Source organism: Pleurodeles waltl, chromosome 3_1 (genome assembly GCF_031143425.1).
Source record: "Pleurodeles waltl isolate 20211129_DDA chromosome 3_1, aPleWal1.hap1.20221129, whole genome shotgun sequence".
Lineage (NCBI taxonomy): Eukaryota > Metazoa > Chordata > Amphibia > Caudata > Salamandridae > Pleurodeles > Pleurodeles waltl.
The window spans coordinates 813,758,503-813,783,419 of NC_090440.1; the positions used below are offsets into that span (position 1 = coordinate 813,758,503).

General features: G+C 43.1%; 1 protein-coding gene across 1 annotated transcript in view; it reads left to right on the forward strand.

Moving 5' to 3' along the window:
- PDE3B (phosphodiesterase 3B) overlaps window positions 1-24,917 on the forward strand; it is a 1,361,488-nt gene that overhangs the window by 1,090,638 nt on the left and 245,933 nt on the right. The window contains exon 13 of the mRNA XM_069223694.1: window positions 14,244-14,443. Coding sequence (XP_069079795.1) covers window positions 14,244-14,443 — 200 coding nt within the window. The remainder of the gene's footprint in view (window positions 1-14,243; window positions 14,444-24,917) is intronic.

The following is a 24,917-nucleotide window of genomic DNA, read 5'->3' on the forward strand; positions in this document are numbered from 1 at the left end:
GAACCTGTCTAACCTCCACCTTCCTCCGTGGAGATTGAGCAGCTACAGTTGGCGGCATTTGCCCTTCAACCTGAAGTCTGTGATGTTCTCTTGGCAGCCAGGCGTCAATCAACCAAAACTGTATATGCCTGTCTTTGGAATAAATTTGTGGCATGGTGTACCAACAAATCTGTTGATCCCCTTTTTGCCCCTCTGTCCGAGGTTCTTCTGTTCATTCTTTCTTTGGCCCAGCAGGGCTCTGCTTTGGGCACCCTTAAAGTGTTTTTATCTGCCATTTCGGCCTTTCTTATGCTACCTGATCAGCCCTCACTCTTTAAATCTCCTATTGTGAGTAGATTCCTAAAAGAACTCACCCATTTATTTCCTCCCACTCCATTTATCATGCCTCAGTGGGACCTCAATCTTGTACTTACTTACTTGATGTGTACTCCCTTTGAGCCAATGCATAATTGTCCCTTGCGGCTCCTCACCTTCAAAACTGGCTTTCTTATTGCAATCACCTCTGCTCACAGGGTGAGTGAGCTTCAGGCCCTTTCCTCAAAACCTCCATACCTGTCTGTGAACCCTGACAAAGTAGTGTTGCGCACTAAGGCTTCTTTCCTTCCTACACCCTTTCATATAGCCCAGTCCATCACTCTGCCTACTTTCTATGCCCCTCCCCCCCCCATCCTTCCCATGAGGAGGAAAGACTCCACCATCTGGACCCAAAAAAGAGTGCTGGCAATCTACCTCAATCACACTAAAGATTTCCGGGTGGACGATCAACTCTTCATTGAGTATGTGGGTGCTAAAAAAAAAAAGGAAGGCGTGCAAAAGGATACCATCTCTCGATGGGTGCTTCTTTGCATCAAAATGTGGTACGCTTTGGCCAAGAAGCAACCTCCTGAGGGCTTGCATGCTCATTCCATGAGAGCAACTGCTGCTTCCACTGCGTTAGCATGCAGAGTTCCTGTCCTGGATATCTGCCAGGCAGCTACATGGGCGTCCGTGCACATGTTTGCTAAGCATTATCGTCTGGACAGTCAAGTCCGTCAGGACGGCTACTTTGGTCGGTCGGTCCTGCAGGACTTCCTAGTATGATCTTGGTTCGCAGCCCACCACCGAGGATGGTATTGCTTGGGTAACTAGAAGTCTCTGTAACAACATGTATGGTAGAGACATATTCTAGTTGCAGATTCCTTACCGCCCACCCATCCTCCCCGCTTGCGATCTGATTTCTAGGGACAGGGATTCCCCCTTTCAGGTCCTTAGCTCTGGCGCACCACTCTGTGTTCCTAGCGGCTTTGTGTTTTGGCATGGAAAGTAGAAAGTTGTTAAAAGAAACTGACGTCTCTGCTCTAGGGCGGTGTCTATGTACTACTCCCAACGTCATCATGGCGACTACGACGCCAACGGAGTCGACAGGCGCCACCTACCAACGCGCAAAGGTATTGCTCAAAGAAAAATCTCCGGATCCAGTCTAACGCCTGGGGGAAATTCTAAGGTAAGGAATCTGCAACTTGAATATGTCTCTACCAGATATGTTGTTACCGAAGGTAAGTAACTTATACTTCTTGCTTGAACGCACAATATTAGTCACAACATCCCCTCTTTGGTTGTTTTAGCAATATGTCTATGGTGATGGGGAGGGATCTTAAATGCTTTTAACCTATCCCAGCACAATGGTGTGCATTCTTCGTTTGAAATAAGAGTTCCACATATTTTGCCCAGACACCGAGTATCTATGATGCACTCTGCCTGTTAATTAGGCGTACACTTTAAAGCATTTGGTATGGGTTGCAGATCACACTCACTCACCAAATCCTTCTAGCTTACCTTGCCTCCTTTTCCAGTTGTTGCCCAGCCACCTGACTGTCTTACAACTGCGGCATTTAAGATAACAGCCAGCTCTATCATGGGCTTGACCACCTCTGTTGTGACCTAGCCTCTATTACTTGATCTTTGCAGCACACATTATTGGGCTGTGCTTGCATAGACATGTTGGCAAGAGCAGAGGGAGGGGAGACCCAGTACAGTCCAGGCGACAAGCAGCCCACAGCAGAGCCACTGTTGCCACCCGCCTCTGAGGCTGCAGTCTGCCAGCCACTCACAACTTACAGCATTACCCATCACCAAAAAGGGCAGTGCTTAAACCTTGCCAATTGATTTTCAAAGTTATTTGGTCAAAGTGTTGCTGGCACAGTGGGGCAGGAAACTCATGTTTTGGCATTCCCTGCATTTCCTTGAGTCTTTTCTTATACTCTGCTCCATTCCTACTTTGTTGTCAACCTCGTTTCGCCAGCATTTCCCTATCCTGTTCATCCTACAACTGTCTTTAACCTTTAACATGTAATTCAGAATCCTTCCTTTTTAGTCCTTATTTCTAACCAATAATCTCTGTTATGGCAGGCACTTTCTAATCGAAAACTCACACATCAAGGGAAAACACACACAAGTTAAGGTTCCTCAGCCCATCTCACAACCCTCCTACTTTCCCCGTCTTTCCTCTGTTTCGTGTTTGGTAAGTGATCTTTAGTTTTCCCTTACTCCATTCAAATAAATGATTATCTGTTCCACCACAATCATAACTTTCATCATACTGATGTAGGTATACCTCTCAATTCCGTACCTTCTTTCTATACCTGTGTGCTTCCCAGACTGCAGTATATGCATACCAGAACAAGCCCAAATGTAGTCTTGTTGCTGTCCTCAATGATCATCTGCACTTCGCCTTCTCTGTTCCCAGTGACTTCCATCTTGAAATAAGAGTATACTTTCCTCTTCATTTACCACTCATTGACCATTAACTTTAGGGAAGCAGAACTAAGCTCTCATGTGACAATCAAGAAGATCCTTTAGACCCGTCCCTATGTCAGTGTTCACCTCCTAAGTTATCTAGGTTTAACCCCTGTCATCATCTATGGGTAGTAAAAGTCCTCTTCCCACTGTTGGGATTGTTCAGAGAGTCAGGGGTGCTATTGCCCGATTATCTTCTCATCTTCTTGGGAGTCTATCTCAGTCCTGAACAAAAAAATCTAATCTGTATTGCCAGCTCCATCTGTCAGCCTCTTGCAGATTGAGGTATTTCAGCAGGCAAAGCTAAATATATTACGGCTTGCTCTGCATTGCTATTTGGTGCATTTAACTTGCTGATAAGTCTCACTCCCTGGGTGTAGAAAATGCATCCAGGGACTTGAATTTCACTGCCACGTGGGCCTCAAAACCTATTGTATCATCTACTATAGTGGAAAGGCAAACATGACCTCAGGCCTGCCCTGTGTATTCTGACTACTGCAGTGTAAAACCTGCTGTGTGACATGTTAAAATAACACTTTTTGACAAAAGAAAACCTTCCTTTTAAATATAAATAGGTCACCCCTTAGTAGGTCTTTCAGCCTACAGGGCATAGTGCATCCTACGTAAAAGTAGGACATGGTAAAATCTAACTATTTGAAAAGGAGGAGAAATACCCCTAAAATGTTCCACTCATAGCGTTTGATTAAAGTGGAAGGTGCCACGTTCTGTAGAGCCAAGAACCTAACTTAACTGTACAGCTCATGTAAATAGGACCTGTATGTCTGAAGAAACAATGAAAAAAAAGAATTCATATCTCCCAAAATGAGAACAGGGTGGAGGGGAGCCATCAAATGCTATGACAACTTGACTAAAACACATCATCTCTCACTAGTGGTGAATACTGCTCTTTCCGTCAAAGTTAATGTGATTCCTAAAAGTAGTTTGCTGTCTAATCCTTCATTAAGTATCAGAACCAGGTCTGTACCAAACTGTCTGAAAAGGAGAAGTACTCTAAAATGATCCCAACATAGCTGTTGATTAAAGGTGGAGGTCCCATTTTCTGTAGAGCCAAGGACTTAACTTGGCCTTGTTTGGTGCAAGGCTCATGTGCCATATTTTTTTTTTTATCTCAGGTATCTTTCATACAATATGGGACTGTTGGTTTGCACTAATAATGGTTTCACTTTTTCTTGAGTGGTGCAATCTTTCACAATAGCTTTCGGGATACTTATAGGTTTAACAATTTTTAGTAGTGTTTCTGGTATCTTTCTGTCTCGTGTGTTCATGCGGAACCTTTCCAATAGTACACAACTTTGCAAACCTTCGAAATATACTGAATCACTACACAATAGCATCATGGTGCTTATCACTTCTTTCAATGCATGATCACTGTTTTTTTTTTTTTTTTACTCATCCTTATAATTTAAGTATACTGCAACGTGTTTTCCAAGAACATTTATGTACTTAATTTTATAAACTTTTTAGCTGTGAGAAAGTCAAGTGTAGAGGAAACGTGTCATCTATCAGAGTTTTTCAAGAATTTGACTTTTTGCCAACATTAATGGAAATGTTCAAACAACTAAATTTGTACTACTAATTAGTACTCATGGGACTTTGTTTTTCCTAATAGATGAGTAATTTTTTTTACGGTGCATTTATCGACGAAGACTCATCACTGAAATGTTTCCTAATTTTTTTTGTGTATGCTGCGTATTGTAATATATGATTTGGCTTAGTCGTTTTTTCCCCTCACAAATGCTATACACTATATTGGTAACATAGTGTTGGATATCAGGAGAGCACCTCTATATTGTACTGGATTCACTTATGTTCAGAGACTAAACCCAGGGCTTTAGAAGTGTAAGAGGAATACCACTCCTACCAAACAAATGTTATAACCCTGTTGGAATTTGTGTATAGCATCCAGACAGTAACACAAAGGCGGCTTAGGTGTGGACAGGATGGCCCATCCTGACAGGATGACTAGAAGGGGCTGTAACCAAACCCACTGACATCTACATTTCAGAGATTTGCCTTCCGAACACACAAAGGAGTCTGACACTAGACCTGCCCTATTTTTTGTCACCCCAGACATGCTTGGCCCTTGACAGGGAAAGAACTTTCAAGAGCCACATGCAGTGGTAGGACATCTCATCTGAACACTCTTGAACCCATGGAGGTTACAGAAAAGCTACTTTGCTGTCTGAGAAGGAAGACTGGACCTGCTTGCATTCATCCCAGGCTACTCAGAATGACTAAAGGAACTACAGGGACACAACAAGCTAGAGGCCTCCCTGCAACTACCCAGCTGACCTCCTGCACCGGATGTGCAACTGGAGCCAAGATGTGCTCACTGGGTCCTGGACTTTGGCTGGCATCAGAGTGCACTCCTAACTGCCTGGCACTGGGTCTTTCCAAATCAGTGCAGCATGAGACAACCTGGCGCAGGACATCCCTTTGCATCACCTCACAACTCCTAATCGACTGTCTCATCAGAACCAAAGCAGCATGATGCAGGACCTCGCTTCGCAGCTCCTGATGGGCACAGATGTAGTGCAACAGAAGTGGACTCAGGACTTTGCATCGCAGCCCCCGAGCAGAACTGATGGCAAGTGATGTGAAGCCTTCTATCAAAGACATAAATGACAGCTCAGCTGGACTAACCTGGTTCCTGTATCTGGCCAGCACTCATTGGAGTCAGCGTGAACATATGACTTTGTCCCGGTCCAGCGAGAAAGAAAGGATGGAAATTTGGCTAGAATATTTTTTTGTGGAAAAATGTTCTTAAAGCTTAAGTGAGACCATCCCTAAACTTACAAAATGGGCTTAGCATTCTAAGAGGAAAGGGGTTAGTGGTCAAGAAGGAATATATATATAAACCTATATATCCATCTGTTTTTACCTTCTACTCTTTCATGTTCCCATTAATGTTGGAATAAATCAACTCAACCCTCTTGCTTAATTTCTTCTTTTGTGTGGGTTAAATCCCCCCTCCCCCCCACCTTTTTTTATTCTATACAAAATTACACAGCAGCAGCAGTTGCTACTGTGTAGTGACAGGACATTGTTTCCAGACAAAATTGTTTTTTCCTAATAATTTTGGTGCTATTTGATGAATCTTAACAATACTTTGAAAAAAAAAAAAAAAAAAGTCCATTCAACATGCATCAAGTGTGGCCAAGAAAAAAGGAGGGAGGGAGTCTCGTAATGTGTTTTTCCTACTTGAATTTTTTTTTTTTATTTTTTTTTTTTTTTACCGTGCTACAGCCAAAATGTCTGAAAGGAATTAGACCAACTTTGGTAGAAACCTAGATCTTGATGCAGAAAGTGTGCGTTTTGTGATTGGGTGTAAATCTGTTCAGTTGGTTGTAAAAAATTAAGGTTCTAAATGTATAGATATGTCATGCTACTCTACCTTTGTAGTTCTGCAGAGTACTCCGTTATCGCAACATCAGATCACATGATTTCATTGGCTAGTCGCAACATAAACAGAATGTTGTAGCTGCCATTTTAGGGCTTTGGGACTCAATTCTCGTGTCCTGGGGCCTCAGAGATACTGCAGCACCACAAAAAAAATGATGGGGGGGGGGTCTGTGAGACTGTCTGGCTGCACACACAACTCTTCTAACTCTTAGATACACAAAACAACTCCCATATACATGTGTGGCGGGGGTCAGACGGTGCAACTGACCCCACGCCAAGCATGGCCAAAGGCTGTGCACCAGGGGGGTGGATGCAACACCTGGCTGCAGGATATGGGTATTCCCCCCTCACTTTCTCACCCACCACAAATTGGGTTGGGATGTTAATAACATATTACTTTTTTAAAGTTAGGCAGGGTAATAATTTCTTACCTTCCATTTTGATAAAAACCTCAGAAATTCACTGACAAAAACAAAAGTTAAAGTGACTGTATAGTAGGGTGAAAATATCATTAACATCTAACATTTTAAACCAAAAAACACTGAAATTCAGCAGTTGTAGTTAGCTGAAGTAACTATATCTCGCACCCACACCATGCACTGCTTATGACCTCACACATGACATCACTAATGACGTATTATGTGACATAATTGATGAGATCACTGATAATGGCTGAAATTATATCATTGATGACAACACTGTGCATGGCATGGTCACTTTGTCATTATAGATTGGATTTAAGTACGTAGCTTTCAGGCAGTTTTGCCTCTAGGATATTGAATGTTTCTGTGAGGTAACTGCAATAAATTCAGATACTTTACAAAAAAACTGTGATGATGTGTGGTGTATTGGTATTGTGAATGACTTACTAAAAATCTTGGGTGTAACCTTTTGTTAGGACTGGAATGTGGAGCACAGAGAAGTTAATCATCCTATCACTTACCAGTAATCTTAATTACCCTTTGTCAATAAGCTGCTTGTCCCAGTCTGCATCCCTCCCCATTTGGATGGTGCACCCATGTTACTTGCAGAAAATCCCTGGAAGAGAAGAGGGGTTTGTGTTAAGGTGGTAGAAAGTGAAGATGGACTCTTAATGTTTAAGCCTTGTTTATTGCAACTCACAAAGGACCAGGGCAGATTGACTGTTCTGCACATCTGCATCTATCAGGCAGCCATTATGGATCTGGCAGCTAGACGTCTGGGTGATAGGGGGAGAGCTGGAGTATTATTTTTTCAAGGAAATGGCAAATGAGTCCTCGATTATTATCCCTGCCTTTATAAACATTGCAAAGCTAACAAAAAAACTAGGTATAAGACACTGCAGGAAAGGTGTAGCAGGCTATTGGCTATATATATGATGTACCAGGTACCGGCTTGCTTTTATTATTTGCAGCTCTGAGTGTAATTTTTTGGCCTTGCACTCTCCAGAGCAGTGGTAGCATTCAGGGATTTGCAAGAGTACCAAGTGCTGGCCGATTTGGTTGCTCGAGGAAGGCTATTAACTTGGGGGGAAATCACACAGAAGTGTGAAGGTCTGAGAGAAAAGGTAGCGTAGAGTTATCTCCAGGTAGCCCATTTTTTCTCCAATTCATGTGATGTGAGAACCTCATCAGATTATACACTGGTTAATCATGATAGCACTAGCAGTGGGCAGATCACTAATTTTGCAAAATTGGAGGACCAGTCGGGTCACTACATTGCAGAGGTGGAGTGAGAAAATGTCTAAGAAATGCAGTTTTGAAGATGCTTATGCTAAGCGTGCAGGTAATGTTAATAGATTTGGGGCTATCTGGTCTTACCACTTTCTTCTGGTCAGTGGGTCTATCTAAGGGGGGTTGCAATATAATATTAGAGAATCTCTTACATGCGGGACCAGCTCACGGCAAATAACTACGATTGTGTATCCTTCAGTCGGTGTCCCCTCACCAAAGCGGCTGTTGTGTATCAATTATGTATATTTCTTTATGATACACCATATGAAAAAAAATGATTAATGGATGAATTATTCATGGGATTAAATTGCATGAATTTCGTATTATGAACTTTAAATGAGCTCAAATAAAAAAATAAAACGTTATCCCTCTCCTTGCACTACTTATGACCTCACATATCACATCACTAAAGCCATGTTATGTGACATAATTGATGAGATCACTGATGGTATCTGAAATTACATCATTGATGGCAACACTGTGCATGGCATGGTCACTTTGTCATTTTAGATTGGATTAAAGTAAGTAGCTTGCTGACCGTTTTGCCTCTGGAATATTAAATGTTTCAATGAGGTAATGACAATAAATTCAGATACTTTTATTTAAAAAAAAAAAACATTACTGGTGTGTGGTGTATTGGTATTGTCAATATCTTACTAAAGATTTTGGGTGTAATCTTGTGTTAGGACTGGAATTTGAGCACAGGCAACAAGGTGTAATGATCCTATTACTTACTGGTAATCTTCATTACTCTGTGTTAATTGTGCAACTCGTCCCAGCCCGCACCCCTCCCTATTTGGATGGTGCACCCATGTTACTTGCAGGAAATCCCTAGAAGAGAAGATGGTTTTATGTTAAGTAGGGGTAGAAAGTGAAGAAGTACTTTTGTCTTAATGTCTCAGCCTTGTGGGATGGGCTCTCTAGGAGGTGCGGAGCCACCTCATGTTAGGATTGAGACGAGGAGCATGATAACTCGAAACCTGCTTATCATGCTTCAGATCTTTCCATTTCTAGAGGTTGTCTCAAAATGGGTAGCAAAGACTCTTTGCCTCTGCATATCACTTCACAGTTAAGCAAACCAAGATTGCGGACCCCACTTCATGCACTCTTTAGAGCTAGACCCTTTTTCTGTCAGAGTTCTGATAATTCTTTCCCACCCTCTTGCTTTGTCTCCCTGTTCTGTTAATAGTGGATTTCCAAATGACAATCAGAACTGCACTCTCCTGTTTCTCACAGCATTTCAATTGTTTATGCTTTTCCTTGTTAGAAGCTGAAATTCCTCCTCCTAATGTTTTCTGTTTCTTGTGAAGCCCATACGGACCTCCGTGTTAGGCAGTAATTTTCAGATCAAGCCTACTAGACAGGCCTTGCTATGTATGTTGTGAGGCATATTGTGACCTACCAAGAAAATTGAGGGGTTTGGAGCCTCACCGTTGCTTATTGTTGGTTGACTTTACTTGTGACTCATTAGCCTACTTCTTATTTGTGTCCCAGCTTGCCAACCTTCAGTTTGCACCTTCTATAGAGCATTGTCTCCTTACAATGTTTTTCTTTGGCTGGCATCGCTGCTTCAACTGCTTGCTTTTCAAGCACTCATTTTTCTTTTGTGGAAGCACTCCATTGCAGTGTGTGCATTTGTTAGCCATTTGCCTTGTGTATGTCTCATCTCATGCACTCTGTGTTGCTGTTTGTTGCCCGACTGCTTCTCCCTCTTGCACTTGCGTGTGTGCTTCTTCCCATTTCTTCCCTACACCTGTGCCCTATGGTGTTACTTCTCCCAATCTTCATGTTGCTTTTGCTTCCTCCATCCTTCCTTTGGTTTTTTGTCCCCTCAAGCGTCCCACTGCTGGATTTGCCTCCCCTCCACTGTTCCTTTTGTGTGCAGCCCATCACCTTCTCCTCTGTTGTTTCACCATTCACCCCCTCAACCTCCCCAGTGCCTGCCGCTTTAAAAAAACAAAAAAAAAACAAAGAAAGAAAGCCTTTTACAAATTATGTTTTCTTTTTGGTTACAGTCTAAGAATGTGGGGTTTTGATTGAGGAGCTTGAAAAACCTTCTCATGCAACAACCGCAAACCTTGTTTAAACTCCCCTTCAGCCCTTCTATCCTTGGCTCCTCTGGGGGCTGGCCATTGGTAGACCCAATGCTCCCTGCAACAGTTGAGGGCTCCCCATCTGTGGGAAAAATCTTCCTCCTCATCGTCCGGAGGAGCCTACAAAAGATGTGCAGTGCAGTTGTTGCTTGACTGCTATTGGGTCGGATGCAGACCACTCTCACTACCTCACTGAGAGAACAGTGGTGACTGACGTGCCTCTTTTGGGTTGGAGTAGCCACTTGAGAGGGCAAAGATCAGAGGCATCTGGTCTCAGGTGTAGCCCCAGCCGTACATCAGTCTTGTGGAGCTGTGGGCTATCCGCTTGGCATTGAAAGCCTTCTGCTTTCCATCAAATGGAGGCTGGTGCAGGTACTCATGGAAAACACCAGTGCCATGTAGTATTGCAACAAACAGGGCTTGAAGGGGTCATGGATCCTATGCTAAGGGCTCTACACTGCTCAACATGTCTGGAATTCCAGGGGATTTTCCTGGTGGTACACCACATGGTGTGATCTCTAAACGCCAGAACAGAAAAACTCGGCTACCAACACCTTGCAGATCATGAATGGCAACTACATCTCTTTCCCTGATGGGGAGAACCTTGGCTCATTTTTATGGCGAGAACACGCAATGTTAGCCCTTCTGCGCATTGCAGTTTCCAAAAGCGTCAGCTCTCTGGGAGACACAATCTGCTTAGAGTGGAACTGTGGACTACTGTACCCTTTTCGTCCGATTTCTCACCTGCCCTGAGTTGTGAAGATTAGGATCGACCAGACCACAGTCATCCTAGCTGCGCAGGATTGGGCACAGTGAGTGTGGGAATACAGACCACCTGGGCATGAGCATTTGTCCTCTAATCAGGCAGCCACTTTTCGCGGACTTGATATTTCAGTGGCAGAGCAGGGCCCTGCATACGGGCTTGCACAGTGTTCACCTTCATGCTTGGGGATTGAGCGGCAGCAACTGAAACAGGTTGTACTTGACCTCCCGCCTGAGGTTGTAGATGTACGTTTGGCAGCCAGACATCCATTGATGGATCTGTATATGTCTGCAGCTGGCCAATTTGTGGGGTGGCGCAGTACTTTGTAGATTGACCCTCTTCAAGATAAGCCATCCAAAGTGTTGCTTCTTGTTTTGTTCCCAGACCAGCAAAGATTTGTTTTGGGCATGTTTTACGGGTGCCTGTTAGTTACTTGATCAGCCCTCTTTTTTTAAATCTCCCATTGTAATGCGTTTTTCAGAAGGGTTTCCAACATTTGCTTCCACCCACTCCTTTTATCATGCCCTAGTTGAATCATAACTTGGCCCTCCCTTTCCTAATGTGCACTTATTTTGAACCACTGTACATCTTTCCAATAGTTCCTCTTATCAAGACAGATTTCCTCTTCGACATAACATTGGCACAGTGGTGAGTGAGTTGCAAGACCTCTCTGTCAACCCATCTGACACCACTTTCTTTCCAGACAAGTTGGCCTTGAGAACCCAAGCTACCTTTTCTGAAAGTGGTGACTCCTTTTAATGTCAGGCAAAACATCACCCTACTGGCGTTTTTTGTTCTGCTTCACCCTTCCAAGATGGTGAGACTCCATTAGCTGGATTCTAAAAAGGCTCTTAGCTTTTACATCAATCGTACCAGAGAATATCTTGTGGACGATCGGGTATTTGTGTGATTTGCTGGAGTGAAGAAGGGCAAGGCAGTGCACAAGCGGACCATCTTCCGTTGCCCTTCATTGGCTAATCTGCTCTGCATTGGCTAAAAAGCAACCCCCAGAGGTTTGCTGGCTCATCCCTCTACAGCCAAGCCTGATAAAGCTGCTTTGACACTTGGAGTGCCTGTCCTGGACATTTGACAGGCTGCTACATGGCCATCACCCCATCTGTTCACAAAGCACTACTATCTGACCAGCCAATTTCATTGAGATAGGCATTGTGCTCATTTCCACAGAACTTTTTGGGTTGAGACAGTTCAAACCTACCTCCAGACAGGTACTGCTTTGAATCTATTAAAAAAAGTGACAAATTTGCAGTTAGAACTATCCTCAGAAGAACAAGTTAATTACCTTTGGTAATGCTCTTGCTCGTAGGCACTCTTACCTAACTGCAGATTCCTTCCATCCTCCCTGTTCTGTGAACTGGTCTCTCTTCTACCTAAAAAGGGCCCAAGTACAGAGATCTGCACACTAGTCGAGGCCAATTTACTATTTACGCGTTGTGGGTGCTCAGAGACAGAGATTGGCAAAGTTACTTGAGTAAAAGGTTAGAATAAATGGGTCAGCTATGTCGAACCCTAAGTCAGTTAGTCTGAATCAAACTGTCTGCTCAGTTTCAAAGTTCAACTCGAACCTTAAGGGGGAATCATTCGTGACAAAGTGCATTTTCATTTAATTTGTGCTACATCAAACACCCGAAGCAAAGTCTAGAAAACAACTAATTTCAGCTCACACGTGGGATGACAATATCCGGTTCCGCAAGTCAACACGGAGTTGCGCGGCACCTCCTACCACTGCACAGAGGTACTGCTGAATAGTTTCCAGATCCTGTATGACTCCAAGGGAATATTCAAAATGTGAGGAATCTGCTGTTAGATAAGAGTATCTACTAAATAGATTGTTATTGAAGGTGAGAAATGTGTTCTACTCTCCTATTAAAAACAACCTTGCTAGCTTAGGTGGGGGAATAGTGGTTTTCTGGAACTGTTTCCGGTCGTGACAATTTGATGTGTTTTTTTTTTTTCTTTCTTTATCGCCCTAGTTTTCCTTCTTAGGCATTTTCACAGATGTTTGAAGTGATGAACATAAAAGAGAGGAAATCGTACTTCTGTCTTAAGCCGACAATCCCTCATGGCTTTATACCATTCTACGTTACTGCTGTCGGCTGTATTTAAACTACACTTGAGATTTGAAAATTATACATCTCGATGTTTATGCAGATGAAGATGCTTTCGTCTACTGGCCTCAGCACATTTGTAGTTACCCTACTGTGGTACTGATTCAAATCTTTTGTAATGGAGCAAGAGGAGGGGTAACGAACACATTTCCCAGTTGACTAGCTTTTTTACTTTGCATTGTGTCTTAAAATAAAACTAAATGGACAACTTGAAATTGCAATTAAACGGTGCAATTTTAAAAGGAGCTCAACATAGCAAAGCTGCTCCCTTTTTTGGCGCTATCACATCTGAGATGGCTGTGTTTGCTTTTGCAATCTCACACGTGAAAAAATGGCACTATAGATATGCTGATTTTTCTCACTTGTGAGCTGCTTTGCAGTATTGAGCGGTTGGCAGTATCAGTTGGGAATAATGCCTGTAAATAATATTTCCTGCTGTAACTACAGGTGCATAAGCTGGTCTGGTGTAAACATCTGGCTGATGTTTGGCCACGTCTCTTACCCAGCTCATTACTGCGTGAGTGCACGGAGGATGTATTTCCCAGCTTTCGCTCTCAGTATGTATATAAATGCTGGCAGGGGTGGCTCCTCCATAAGGGTGGAGGAGCGTTGCCCCCATGCCAGCAGCAGAAGCAGCAACGCTTTCACCACAAAGGAATAATAAACTTCCTTTGTGGTTTATTAATCCTTGGTGGTGAAAGGGATGGGGCATAAGGAATGACAGCCTCGCGGGGGAGGGCACAGAGCTCTCCCCTCAGAGCGCATGTGTTTGGCTGGCAGTCTCGGACCGGCCAAACACCCATGCACTGTAGACTCTCTGCAGCCTGGCTGGAAAGAGCATGCAGAGGCTCCCAGTCTGGCTGGGAGTGCCCTGGCTGGGTGCTCCCAGCCAATCCTGAAGCTGCTCTGAGCAGCATCAGGATTGGTGCAGGGCAGACTGGGCGCCTCTGCCTGCTGCACCAGTGACAAGGGACGGAGGGGCGGCAATGGAGGAGGTAAGTTTTTTTTTTAACATTTTTTTTTTATTATTATCATTAAAAGTTCACCTTCGCCATCCCCCCCCTTCCTCACGTGCCACACCCGCCCGCACTTTTAAATATGAGCGAGCTGCGACTGAATGCTGGACTTCCCATTTGCTGCCAGCTACTCCTTGCAACATGGAGTCTACTTCTCTACTACCAATCAAGTCAGAATCTGCATCCGGATCGTGACTTTAACTATAATTCCCCAACACTGCAGACGCACATTATAGATGTAGCGAACTGTCAGTATAATGTGAGTGAATTTTACTGATCATAAAGACATTGCTTCATGATATTATAAATTCAGTGGATTACTCTTTTCACCCTAGATTCAGACAGCGGAATTGGACCAGGTCGAGTAGCATATATTTCGTCTAAAAGTTGTCCCGTTTCTGATGACAGCTACGGATGCTTGTCATCCAACGTACCTGCTCTGGAATTAATGGCGTTATTTATAGCTGCTGCAATGCACGACTACGACCATCCAGGACGCACAAATGCATTTCTAGTGGCTACAAATGCACCTCAAGTAAGTTATATTTTCAGTATATTCCAAAACTGACTCCGCATATGCTTTTTAAGTTTGTATTCTTTGCTTTTTTGTGGAAATTTTCAATAAGCATATTATTCATCCTCTGCATGAAGATATAAACTATTTTATCGTGGCTTGTGAGTTCTTTCTATTACTTAACTAAGGAGTTTCGTCTTTGGAATTCATATAAAATTCACAGTCCTTTGAATAAACTACTTCCTGAGGAGTAATAGTCTCATACCTCTGAATATTCAAGACTGGGTTATCCTTAATTATGGTGTCTGCTGTAGCACCAGGATAATTGAGACAGTTTGTGGTAGGTTAACGCCAACACCTTTCACCACCTTTTCATGTTTTCGATGATATAATTTTGGGCACCACAAATGTTTTTTTTTTTTTTTAAATAATTCCCAGTTGCCTACACATCTCCTCAACTGGATCAATGTGAAGGATCAAGTACCTTTCCTCTTCACATAAAGCTTGGAAAGGGCTCCGCGGGTCCCTTTCTTGAAAAATGTGACGCTTTTCATGGCTGCACTGGTTTTCCCACAATAGCATTAACCTGGAGGACCTTCTCTTTAGCAGTAGGTTTATTTAAAGATTTTATTAGCACGAACTAGAAAGAAAAACCTTATCGGAATACTTTACACAACACCATTGACATATGCAAGAACAGAGTAAAAAGTCATAGGTTACAATTCACAACATGCTGTCTTCAATAATGGTAAGGGATTACAAACGTAGAGGAATTGTAAATCATCAGGTTATGCCAAACCCAAATTAAAGGAACATAATTAAGCATTTGTATGTTTCCAAAATGAAAAGTTCTTGGAAATGCTCTCCAACCAGTAGGGCGAGAATTACATACTGTTATGGCAATTTGAAAAACAGCGGAGGCAAGTTGTGACTTTTAGAAATCCTAGTAGCTTAAAGCTAATAGGGTTTACTGTTAATTCGGCAGCTGAAATTTGATGGTGGATCTGGCATGCACAGCCTCATGACCAATATAAGCAATTCTCAATTATGTATGCTGTTGAAAGGATTAAAATGAGTTCTCCAATACAGAAATGATATAGGTTAGCCTTGGAGGCCTTACAACCAGTCTGATATTTGTATGACGCATAGTTCTCAGGAGTGCAAACGTGGTTTTTCGGTAACCAGTTGTTCAAAGTAACATCAAAAGCTTGAAGCAGACAGCAACATCAGAAGACTGAATCACATTTCTTAGGGACCACATGGAATGAGGATGACCATAAGCAGAAGTGATTAGTTCATAACATGATGAGGATGCACAGAGAAGGAACAATCATGCCAAATACCTGTAGGTACAGCTCGTTGTCATCTACATACTGATGAGTGTGGACGTCCCACCCACTTATGAGATCGACCAGCATTTCCAAGTACTAATTACAGTTGTGCCGTGAGAGATCAAAGTGAAAGGGAACTGAATTAACATGGACTACTGATGCATTACTGATGAAGACACTGATTGAGAGGAGAGGCAGCCCGTGTGACACGATGTACCCTCAAAAGCCTATTATGTCATATTGATATTCAACGATAAGCAATGGTTAATCAAATCAAGAGTCCAATCTACCAGCATGAAGAATAAGGTCCCACCGTTGTCAAGCACGCAGTAAACATCATCCAGTATCTGTAGAGTATAGGTTGGGGGCTCTGTGCTGCATGAATATCAAAATTCAGTTTGGTAAACGATTGATATAAAACAAACTGGATGTAGACAAAACACACATTTTGTGCATAAGAATTAAGGATGAGACCAACGTTGTGGATACGTCTTGCTTAGGTCTTCTTTATACAGAGGGTGAAATATTGGGAACAATACCATGAGAAAGCAGAGGGTTAATTCAGTCGAACCAGGAAGGAGATATACGTGGATGATAGCCTTCATTAGTGATGGTCAGAGGGCTCCACCAGAACATAAGCAGTTTTCATTCAAGGCGATCACAGAAAAAATGTAATTACCATCAGTGGAACATAATTTAAGCCAATGAGGTTGAGGTAAAAGCATTAAAAGGTACACAAGATGGTTAATGCTGTCACAGTGAGTAGTATGTTTTGTGAAATAGATTTAAGATTTAGAACAGTGGTTCCTAACCTGTGGTCCGGGGACCCCTGGGGGTCCGCGAAACCCCCTCAGGGGATCAGCGACTGCTTAGAAAATGTAATAATTTTAACAGATTAGGTCCCCAGCTTTCAGTTATGATTTATTTGGGGGGTCCCAGGATTCCAACAATGATTCAGTGGGGGTCCCAGGGTTCCAGAAATGGTAAAGTGGGAGTCCACAGAAGTCAAAAGGGTGGGAACCACTGATTTAAAATATCCGTGAGCGCAGTAAGCTGTCGGTCAAACATAACCCTAAAAATCAGCAGTTTCACAATATTTTTATTTAAGTTAAAAAGAAAGATACAACATTGATGCAGTACTTCAATGATTCATACATAAATCACATCCTTTGCTGGATGACCCATAAACGATGTCACGGTGCCCGGTCAGACACTTTACCTGCATCAATTTCCATTGTCACAAGTGTGTTTTTCCTTGGAGTAGTAAGATCTGTTATTCATTGAGTGATATATTTTTGCACAAAGAAATAAACATAAAGTAAACAACTGCTTATTTATCAGTGGAGCGTTAGCGGTGCCGATGAGCCCAAATGCGGGCCTCTTATTTCGTTGTTTGGTAGCAAAAAAGCTGTTAATTACAGTAAAGAGGTCCCTCACCCACTGGGTCCAAGTGCTCCTGCTGAACTATTGGTAGCTATGCCCCAGCTGCTAATCATAATTAGCTGTTGACAAAATTTGCTTGATTAAGCATATTGACTAAGTGAGCAACTTCAAATTCCAGTTTATCCGGGGGGGGGGAAGGATGAGAGATTTGTCTGCATTACATTATCCTGTATTTGTTTATTGGGTATCTGGCGTCTCTGATATCCAATTGTCTTGCCTAGAAGACAGTGTAGGGCCATTTCTCCAGAGCTTCCATGGCTCAAGGGCAGTTCAGCAGTCCTTGTGACAAGTAATCCTGCTGACGGGTTAACGCTCCAATCAGGTTCTTCTGTGACGTTTCTTAATTATCAAGTACCTCCTCATTAGGTTTTAACTTTTAGTGGTTTTAAAATTGAAGCAGTCTAGGCTTACTCTTGGAAGACGGACTGGGGTAGAAAGTCTATAACAAGCAGCATATCAAACAATAAAATTAATACACAGGCAGTGTTTGTCTTTTAAGGTTGAAGTCTTGATATTAGGGTAATACACTTAGTAAGTTTTATCACTTACTTAGCAACCACTCTATGCTTCCTGGGGCCGGGCGCTTAACTAGTGATGCAGTTATACATATGGTGCAGTATCATCAGGGTTCTCGCTACCACGGTTGCATACCTGTTTCACTCGTTTTTTTTTTTTCCACACTCTGCTTTCTCAGACCATGGTTCAGGACCACTCAGCTTCGTGCTGACTGTCGCACATTATTACACAGTTCTCTGGTGCTGGTTGCAGGAAGAAACAGTAGGCATAGTTTGAAGCAAATGAGCAATTTCGAAAGAGATCCGTGGACCACAAAGCCCACTTGCCCAGAGGTTTTGTTCCACTGAAGAGTGGATTTTGCAAGGGTGTTAAGTCGCCAAGAACGAAGGGATCACACGGATACTTGATGAATGAGAAATGAGTAGAACACTGATGGTGTAATACCGGGTACTTCGACTTTGCATAGAAATCTAATTGCGTGCTATAAGTTTCACAGTGCAGCAGTGGGGTGAAACTCGTGGGCTTTCATGTCACAATGACACTGCAAGGTAGATGAAGGTCTTGTTTGATAGGTAATGTTGGCTGCCAAGGACTGCAGTCTCGAGCTCTTTGTTCACCACCATAATACGGCTCTGTGACACTGGATTTAGCCTGAACAATGTATCGCCTTTACTAGCAGTATAGTCTACTTCCTCAGCAGCTGGAAAGTCTTTTACTCAGGCATGTGGTTGTTTATAATTCTTCCCCTAAAAGGGAGAAATCAGTAATTCGACTCTTGTCCCTGTCTTTCTCAACAGAGATTGGCAGAGTTACTTGAGTAAAAGGTTAGCACTAAATGGGTCAGCTATGTCGAATCCTAAGTCAGTTAGTCTGAATCAAACTGTCTGCTCAGTTTCAAAGTTCAACTCGAACCTTAAGGGGGAATCATTCGTGACAAAGTGCATTTTCATTTAATTTGTGCTACATCAAACACCCGAAGCAAAGTTGTTTTGACGTCTATTCAAAGGTGAAGAATCTTCTGTTAGAAGTAAGCATCTGAAGAAGAAGCGTTATCTTTGCTTTGGCTCTCTATCAGATAAAGCTAACAGCAGATTCCTCACTGCCCTACCGCCTCCCATTTCTGTTAATTGACCTGTTTTCCACACCTTGAAGTGTCACAACTTAGTTTTCAGCACATTGTTAGCAACAATTGTTTACAGTCTGCATCTGAGGATACGGAAGGGAAAAACAAGAAACTGACATCAACGCACAAGGGTATTGCTCACATGTGGCTCTGTTCTGTCACTTCAAGGATGGTGGTGAGTCAACATAGAGCCACACAGCGCCACTAGTGGTGCACAAGAGTACCGCTTGGAGAAAAGTTTCCGGATCCAGTCTGGTGCCAAGGAAGTATTCTGAGGTGAGGCATCTGCAGTTAAATTGCGTATCAATGAGAAACGGCATTGCCCAATATAAGTAAATTGTTCATTCAAGCATAGTCATACCCACAACATAGAATCAAGGAGACCAGCCGTGGCACACTACACAGACCTACTAGAGAAAGCCATTGGAAAGTGCTCCTCCTGGGGTGTGTGTAAAAAAAATAAAAAAAAAGACCATACCTCAGTAGTACAATCCACTGCTACTCACCGGGGCAGTAGCCAACTACAGTAAAGCAATTTCGGCTGTACCCTGTTATACACCTTCATCAAGCAAAGTCTAGCATTCTGCTATCAAGAAACATACAGAATCAGGTAGAACACTTCTGTGTAGATTTGCTACACTGGTCTGTTTCACAAGTAAACTCAGTCTGCCAGAGTAGTAAAAATGAGGAGCAGGTTGTCACATTGGAAATGCTGCAGGCGCATAAATGTTTTGTTTTCACTTAATTTCTCAGCAGGCCATTCAGCAACACTTTCAGTATTAAATGTATCTTATTTGTAGATATTATCTCTTCTAAGTAGCGGTCCTCAGCCCCTTTCAGATTTGACCAATCAAAACCGCTGAAGATTTCTCGAATTGAAGAAGAGTAGGAACCTCATAATCGCTATGTTGATTGCCATAAACATTCCTGAAGGCCTGTGAATCAATTCATGTTTATATAAAGTTATCAGGTTGAAAATAAAATCTTCTTGACAATGTTTTTCTTTCTGCACCAGGTCAGTAATGTCTCCCATCTACCACATCAAATTACCTTGCTTTTGTGTCATGGAGCTCAAGGCCACTTGCCCTTCAAGAGCTGCTCAATCGAATACCCACGTTACTCTGTCTACCTGATTTCAGACAGTTTCTTTATCTGTTTCACTCTTCAGTGCTATTGCTGCCTCTAAGCTTAATCCTAATGTGTGTAGTCTGCCTTCCTCAGTCTTATATTTTTGAACATTTTTGGTTAGATTTGGTTTCGCTTGGAACGTGCCTTTCTACTGCAATTAATTTGATTGTGCCCATATTAATCTAAAAAGTCCATCTTTCCTTGTGGAGCATAACACTGAAAATAAAAACAAAAAGCGATCTGAAACGTGCCTAAAAGCGTGGACCATATTACAAAGATCAAAAATTGGTAGGTAACTTAAAACAACAGATAAGCTCCGATTTCCTGGAAACTGCAGCCGCCACATATCAAATGTCATAGTTTAGTCGAAGGATAACTGATCTGACCATAGGTAACGTTTTAAGATTAGTCACACCTTTTTAAATCTGATTTCTAGTTTCACAAGCGCCAATTAAAAATAACATGATAAGGTGACAAAATTCGTATCTCCATTACCTCCTCCCTTATTATGTTGGGGAAATATTTAACCGTTTACTAAGAAATGAGTACTTTTCTGAATGACCATCCCACTCTTCACTTAAATCAGTGTCTTGCAGCAGAATTTCACTATCTCACAGGATTGCAGTAAAGTGCACGGACTCGGCTATAGAAACAATTCTCATAACGAAATACACCACCGATGTCTGTATACATAGCAGCTGAAAATGCATGTTGTTACAGTGAGTTCTGAACAACCAGTCAAGTTCCCACTGAACATTTGACGTTTTAAGTTATTGGATTTCACTCACTTATACCCTATAAAAAATTTAACTTTTTGGTCTTATTCAATTTTATGCAGTGTTATTTGGTTCTCCAATTGTAATATTCCTCGAAGGGAAAATTTTAGTTTTTCCCATCCTTAGTAGTAGGGTAATTGTTAACTTAATTGCTTATCAGTATCAGTATTCCTGACCATACTTTAACCCTCCACCAATTATATTTCCAAATCTGTAACCTCCCCCAAATCTCCAACGCTCGCCAGTCTATCACCCCTGTCATGGGGAAGTTTTGACTGCTCCCAAACCTTTGGCGTTAACATACTCTCATAGTACCTTGTGTGACTCTTCAAAGAATGCCTCACTACCCACAGACCCATACTGCACCGCGCTCTACGTTCCCCACTATAAAAGTATAAAAGTGTAGAGGCAATAGGTACACTTAAGCTGTTATTTTGTTCTTGAACACTACCCGACTCATGATTTACCTAGGAGGAAACACGGTTTACCATAATGGTTTTAGAGCTTTAATGTTGACTATCACTTGCTCCAAACTTAACTATATGTCCTTATTTCTTTTAAATGCATCGGACCTCGGAGCGCAACTACTAAAAGTGTTGGCCTATATTTATTTGCTTACATATGAAATATATTGATTTTTCGCAACTTAGAGCAAGTTGGCTTAAACGGAAGGGGCCAAATTAACTGTAGGAATTTGACTCTGTATATACTATCTCAAAGTGAGAGATAGTGTGCACAGAGTCCAAGGGTACCCCTTAGAGGTTGATAGTGGCAAAATTAGATAATTGTAATGCTCTATTTTGTGGTAGTGTGGTCGAGCAGTAGGCTTATCAGAGGGTAGTGTTAAGCATTTGTTGTACACACATAGGCAATAAATGAGGAACACACACTCAAAGACTTAACTCCAGGCCAATAGTTTATATTGAAAAATATATTTTCTTTATTTTAGAACCACAAGAGTCAAGATTTGAAGTAGATACATAAATTGCAAGATACTCCACATAGGTAAGTAAGGAACTTTGAATTAGAGCAGTAACATACACAGGATAGGTAAAAATGGCAATAAGCTATTTTAAAAGTGGACACAGAGCAAAAATCAACAGTTCCTGGGGGAGGTAAGTATTGGTTAGTTTTTCAGGTAAGTAAAGCACTTACAAGTTTAGTTTCCTGGGTGTATAGGCAGCTGACCGTTGGGGGTTCAAGGCAATCCCAAAGTCAACGCACCGGCAACACAGGGCCAGTCAGGTGCAAAGGTCAAAGAAGGGCCCAAAACACCTATGGAGAACAGAGGTGCTCCGGTTCCAATCTGCCAACAGGTAAGTACCTGCGTCTTTGGAGGGTGGACCCAGCAGGGTTTTGTAGAGCACTGGGGGGGGACACAAGCAGGCACACAAAACACACCCTCAGCGGCACAGTGGCGGCCGGGTGCAGTGTGGTTAGCAGGCGTCGGGTTTTCTGTAGAAATCAATGGAGGGACCCGGGGGTCACTCTAGCGCTGCAGGCAGGGCACAGGGGGGCTTCTCGGGCCAGCCACCGACTGGGCTAGGCAGAGGGTCGCCTGATGGTCACTCCTGCACTGGAGTTCAGTTCCTTTCTGTCCTGGGGGCTGCGGGTGCAGTGCTTGGTCCAGGCGTTGGGTATTTTGTTCCAGGCAGTCGCGGTCAGGGGGAGCCTCTGGATCCTCTCTGCATGCGCCACTGTGGGGGCTCAAGGGGGCCGTCTCAGGTTACTCACAAGGTCGCAGTCACCTGGGAGTCCTCTCTGCAGTGTTGGTTCTCTGGAGCTCGAGCCGGGGGTGTTGGGTGCAGAGTGTGAAGTCTCACGGTTGTGGCGGGAAGAGTGAGTTCTTTGGAAGTTGCTAAAAAGTTGCAAAGCTGTTGCTGTTTGTGAACAGTGCTGCTGTTCTGTGGAGTTTCTGGGTCCTTCGTGTTCAGGGCAGTCCTCTGAGGCTTCAGAGGTCGCTGGTCCCTGTCGGATGCATCGCTGTGCAGGTTCTTTGAGTCTGGAGACAGGCCGGTAGGGCTGGTGCCACGTCAGTTGGTGTCTCCGTCGTCTCTGCGGGGCTTTCAGGTCAGCAGTCCTTTGTGTAGGGTGCAGGAATCTGATTTCCTGGGTTCAGGGTCACCCCTAAATACTGAATTTAGGGGTGTGTTTAGGTCTGGGGGCAGTAGCCAATGGCTATTGTCCTTGAGGGTGGCTACACCCTCTTTGTGCCTCCTCCCTGAGGGGAGGGGGGCACATCCCTATGCCTATTGGGGGAATCCTCCAAAACCAAGATGGAGGGTTTCTAAAGGCAGGGGTCACCTCAGCTCAGGGCACCTTAGGGGCTGTCCTGACTGGTAGGCGGCGACTCCTTGTTTTTCTCATTATCCCCTCTAGACTTGCCACCAAAAATGGGGGCTGTGTCGAGGGGGTGGGCATCTCCACTAGCTGGAGTGCCCTGGGGCATTGTAACACGAATCCTGAGCCTTTGAGGCTCACTGCTAGGTGTTGCAGTTCCTGCAGGGGGGAGGTGTTAAGCACCTCCACCCAGTGCAGGCTTTGTTTCTGGCTTCAGAGAGCACAAATGCTATCATCCCAGGGGGTCAGAAACTCATCCCAGTGGCAGGCTGGCACAGACCAGTCAGTCCTGCACTGAAGGATTGGGTAAAATACAGGGGACATTTTCTAAGATGCCCTCTGTGTGCATTTTGTAATAAATCCAACAGTGGCATCAGTGTGGGTTTATTATTCTGAATGATACCAAACTTCCCAGTATTCAGTGTAGCCATTATGGACCTGTGAAGTTCATTTTTGACAAAATCCCCGACCATATACTTAAAATGGCCACACTGTACTTACAATGTCTAAGAATAGACCTAGACACTGTAGGATCATTTTGCTCATGCAGCTATGCCCTCATCTGTGGTATAGTGCACCCTGCCTTAGGGCTGTAAGGCCTGCTAGAGGAGTGACTTAGCTATGCCAAAGGTAGTATTTTGTATGCATGGCATCCTGAGGGGGATGCCATGTCAACTTTGCCTTTTTCTCCCCACCATCAAACATAATCTGCAATGGCAGTGTGCATGTGTTAGGTGAGGGGTCCCTTACTGTGGCACAACACATGCTGCAGCCCTTAGGGACTTTCCCTGGTCACAGGTCCCTTGGTACCACTGGTACCTTTCACAAGGGACTTCTGTGTGCCAGTTGTGGAAACAATGGTACATTCTTAGTGAAAGAACACTGCTGCTGGGGCCTGGTTAGCAGGATCCCAGCACACTTCTTAGTCAAGTCAACATCAATACCAGGCAAAAAGTGGAGGGTAACTGCAACAGGGAGCCATTTTCCTACATTAACGTTTTGTATTTCATTCCAAGGTTTATCTGTTAGTCATTTTGCAGAATGATTGAGCCAACTAATCAATTTTTATATATTTTCTCGTTTCCGCCCCTTCCATTATACCAATCACTTTTGTTTTCAGGCCTACCTCGTTTTATTTTTAGATACTTAAATATGTGTTTCTATTTCTAAATACATTTACTAAAGCTTTGTTCTTGTGGGAGTTGTCTGCGGCCCTGCATTCTGTGCAGCAGAAGGGTTTTCTCCTCGCAGGCACACTATTGACTCAAAATGCCTTTGTTCAAAATCCGCCCAGTGCTCATTTAATTATTTCTAAATTGTATTAAACTTGCACGTTAAATGCAGCTTTCAGCAAGCACCTCCTGTAGAGTAAGAGATCAAGTAGAAGCAGTGAGAGATTCTGAGTAAGGAAGGAGTAGAGCGATAAAAAAAAGGGATGAAGTAAAAAAGCAGATTGCAGAATATACAGTGGACCTAAAGATCAATAGGATTAAAGGAAAAGTGCAAGCATGAGTTGTTTGGTAATGCTGCTCAGTACAAGAGTTGCGCTGTAGACTGCATGCATGTGTTTGTCAAAGTAACCCAGAGCATTGTCCATAAACTGGTTGATGTTGAAGAGGGAATGAAGAGTTCAGGGCGACTGAATAATGTTGGTGAAGAGAGCAAGGAACAAAGTGAGGAAGAGATGGACGATATGTTTCAGTCCGCGAGTCAAAATGTTATGTTTATTTGAGCCACACGCTCGTAAAACAGTGATTTATAATAAAACAACAATAAAACATCAAATATTCGTTCTACGACTATAAAAAATAAACCTTTGTGATGCGCAATACAAGACT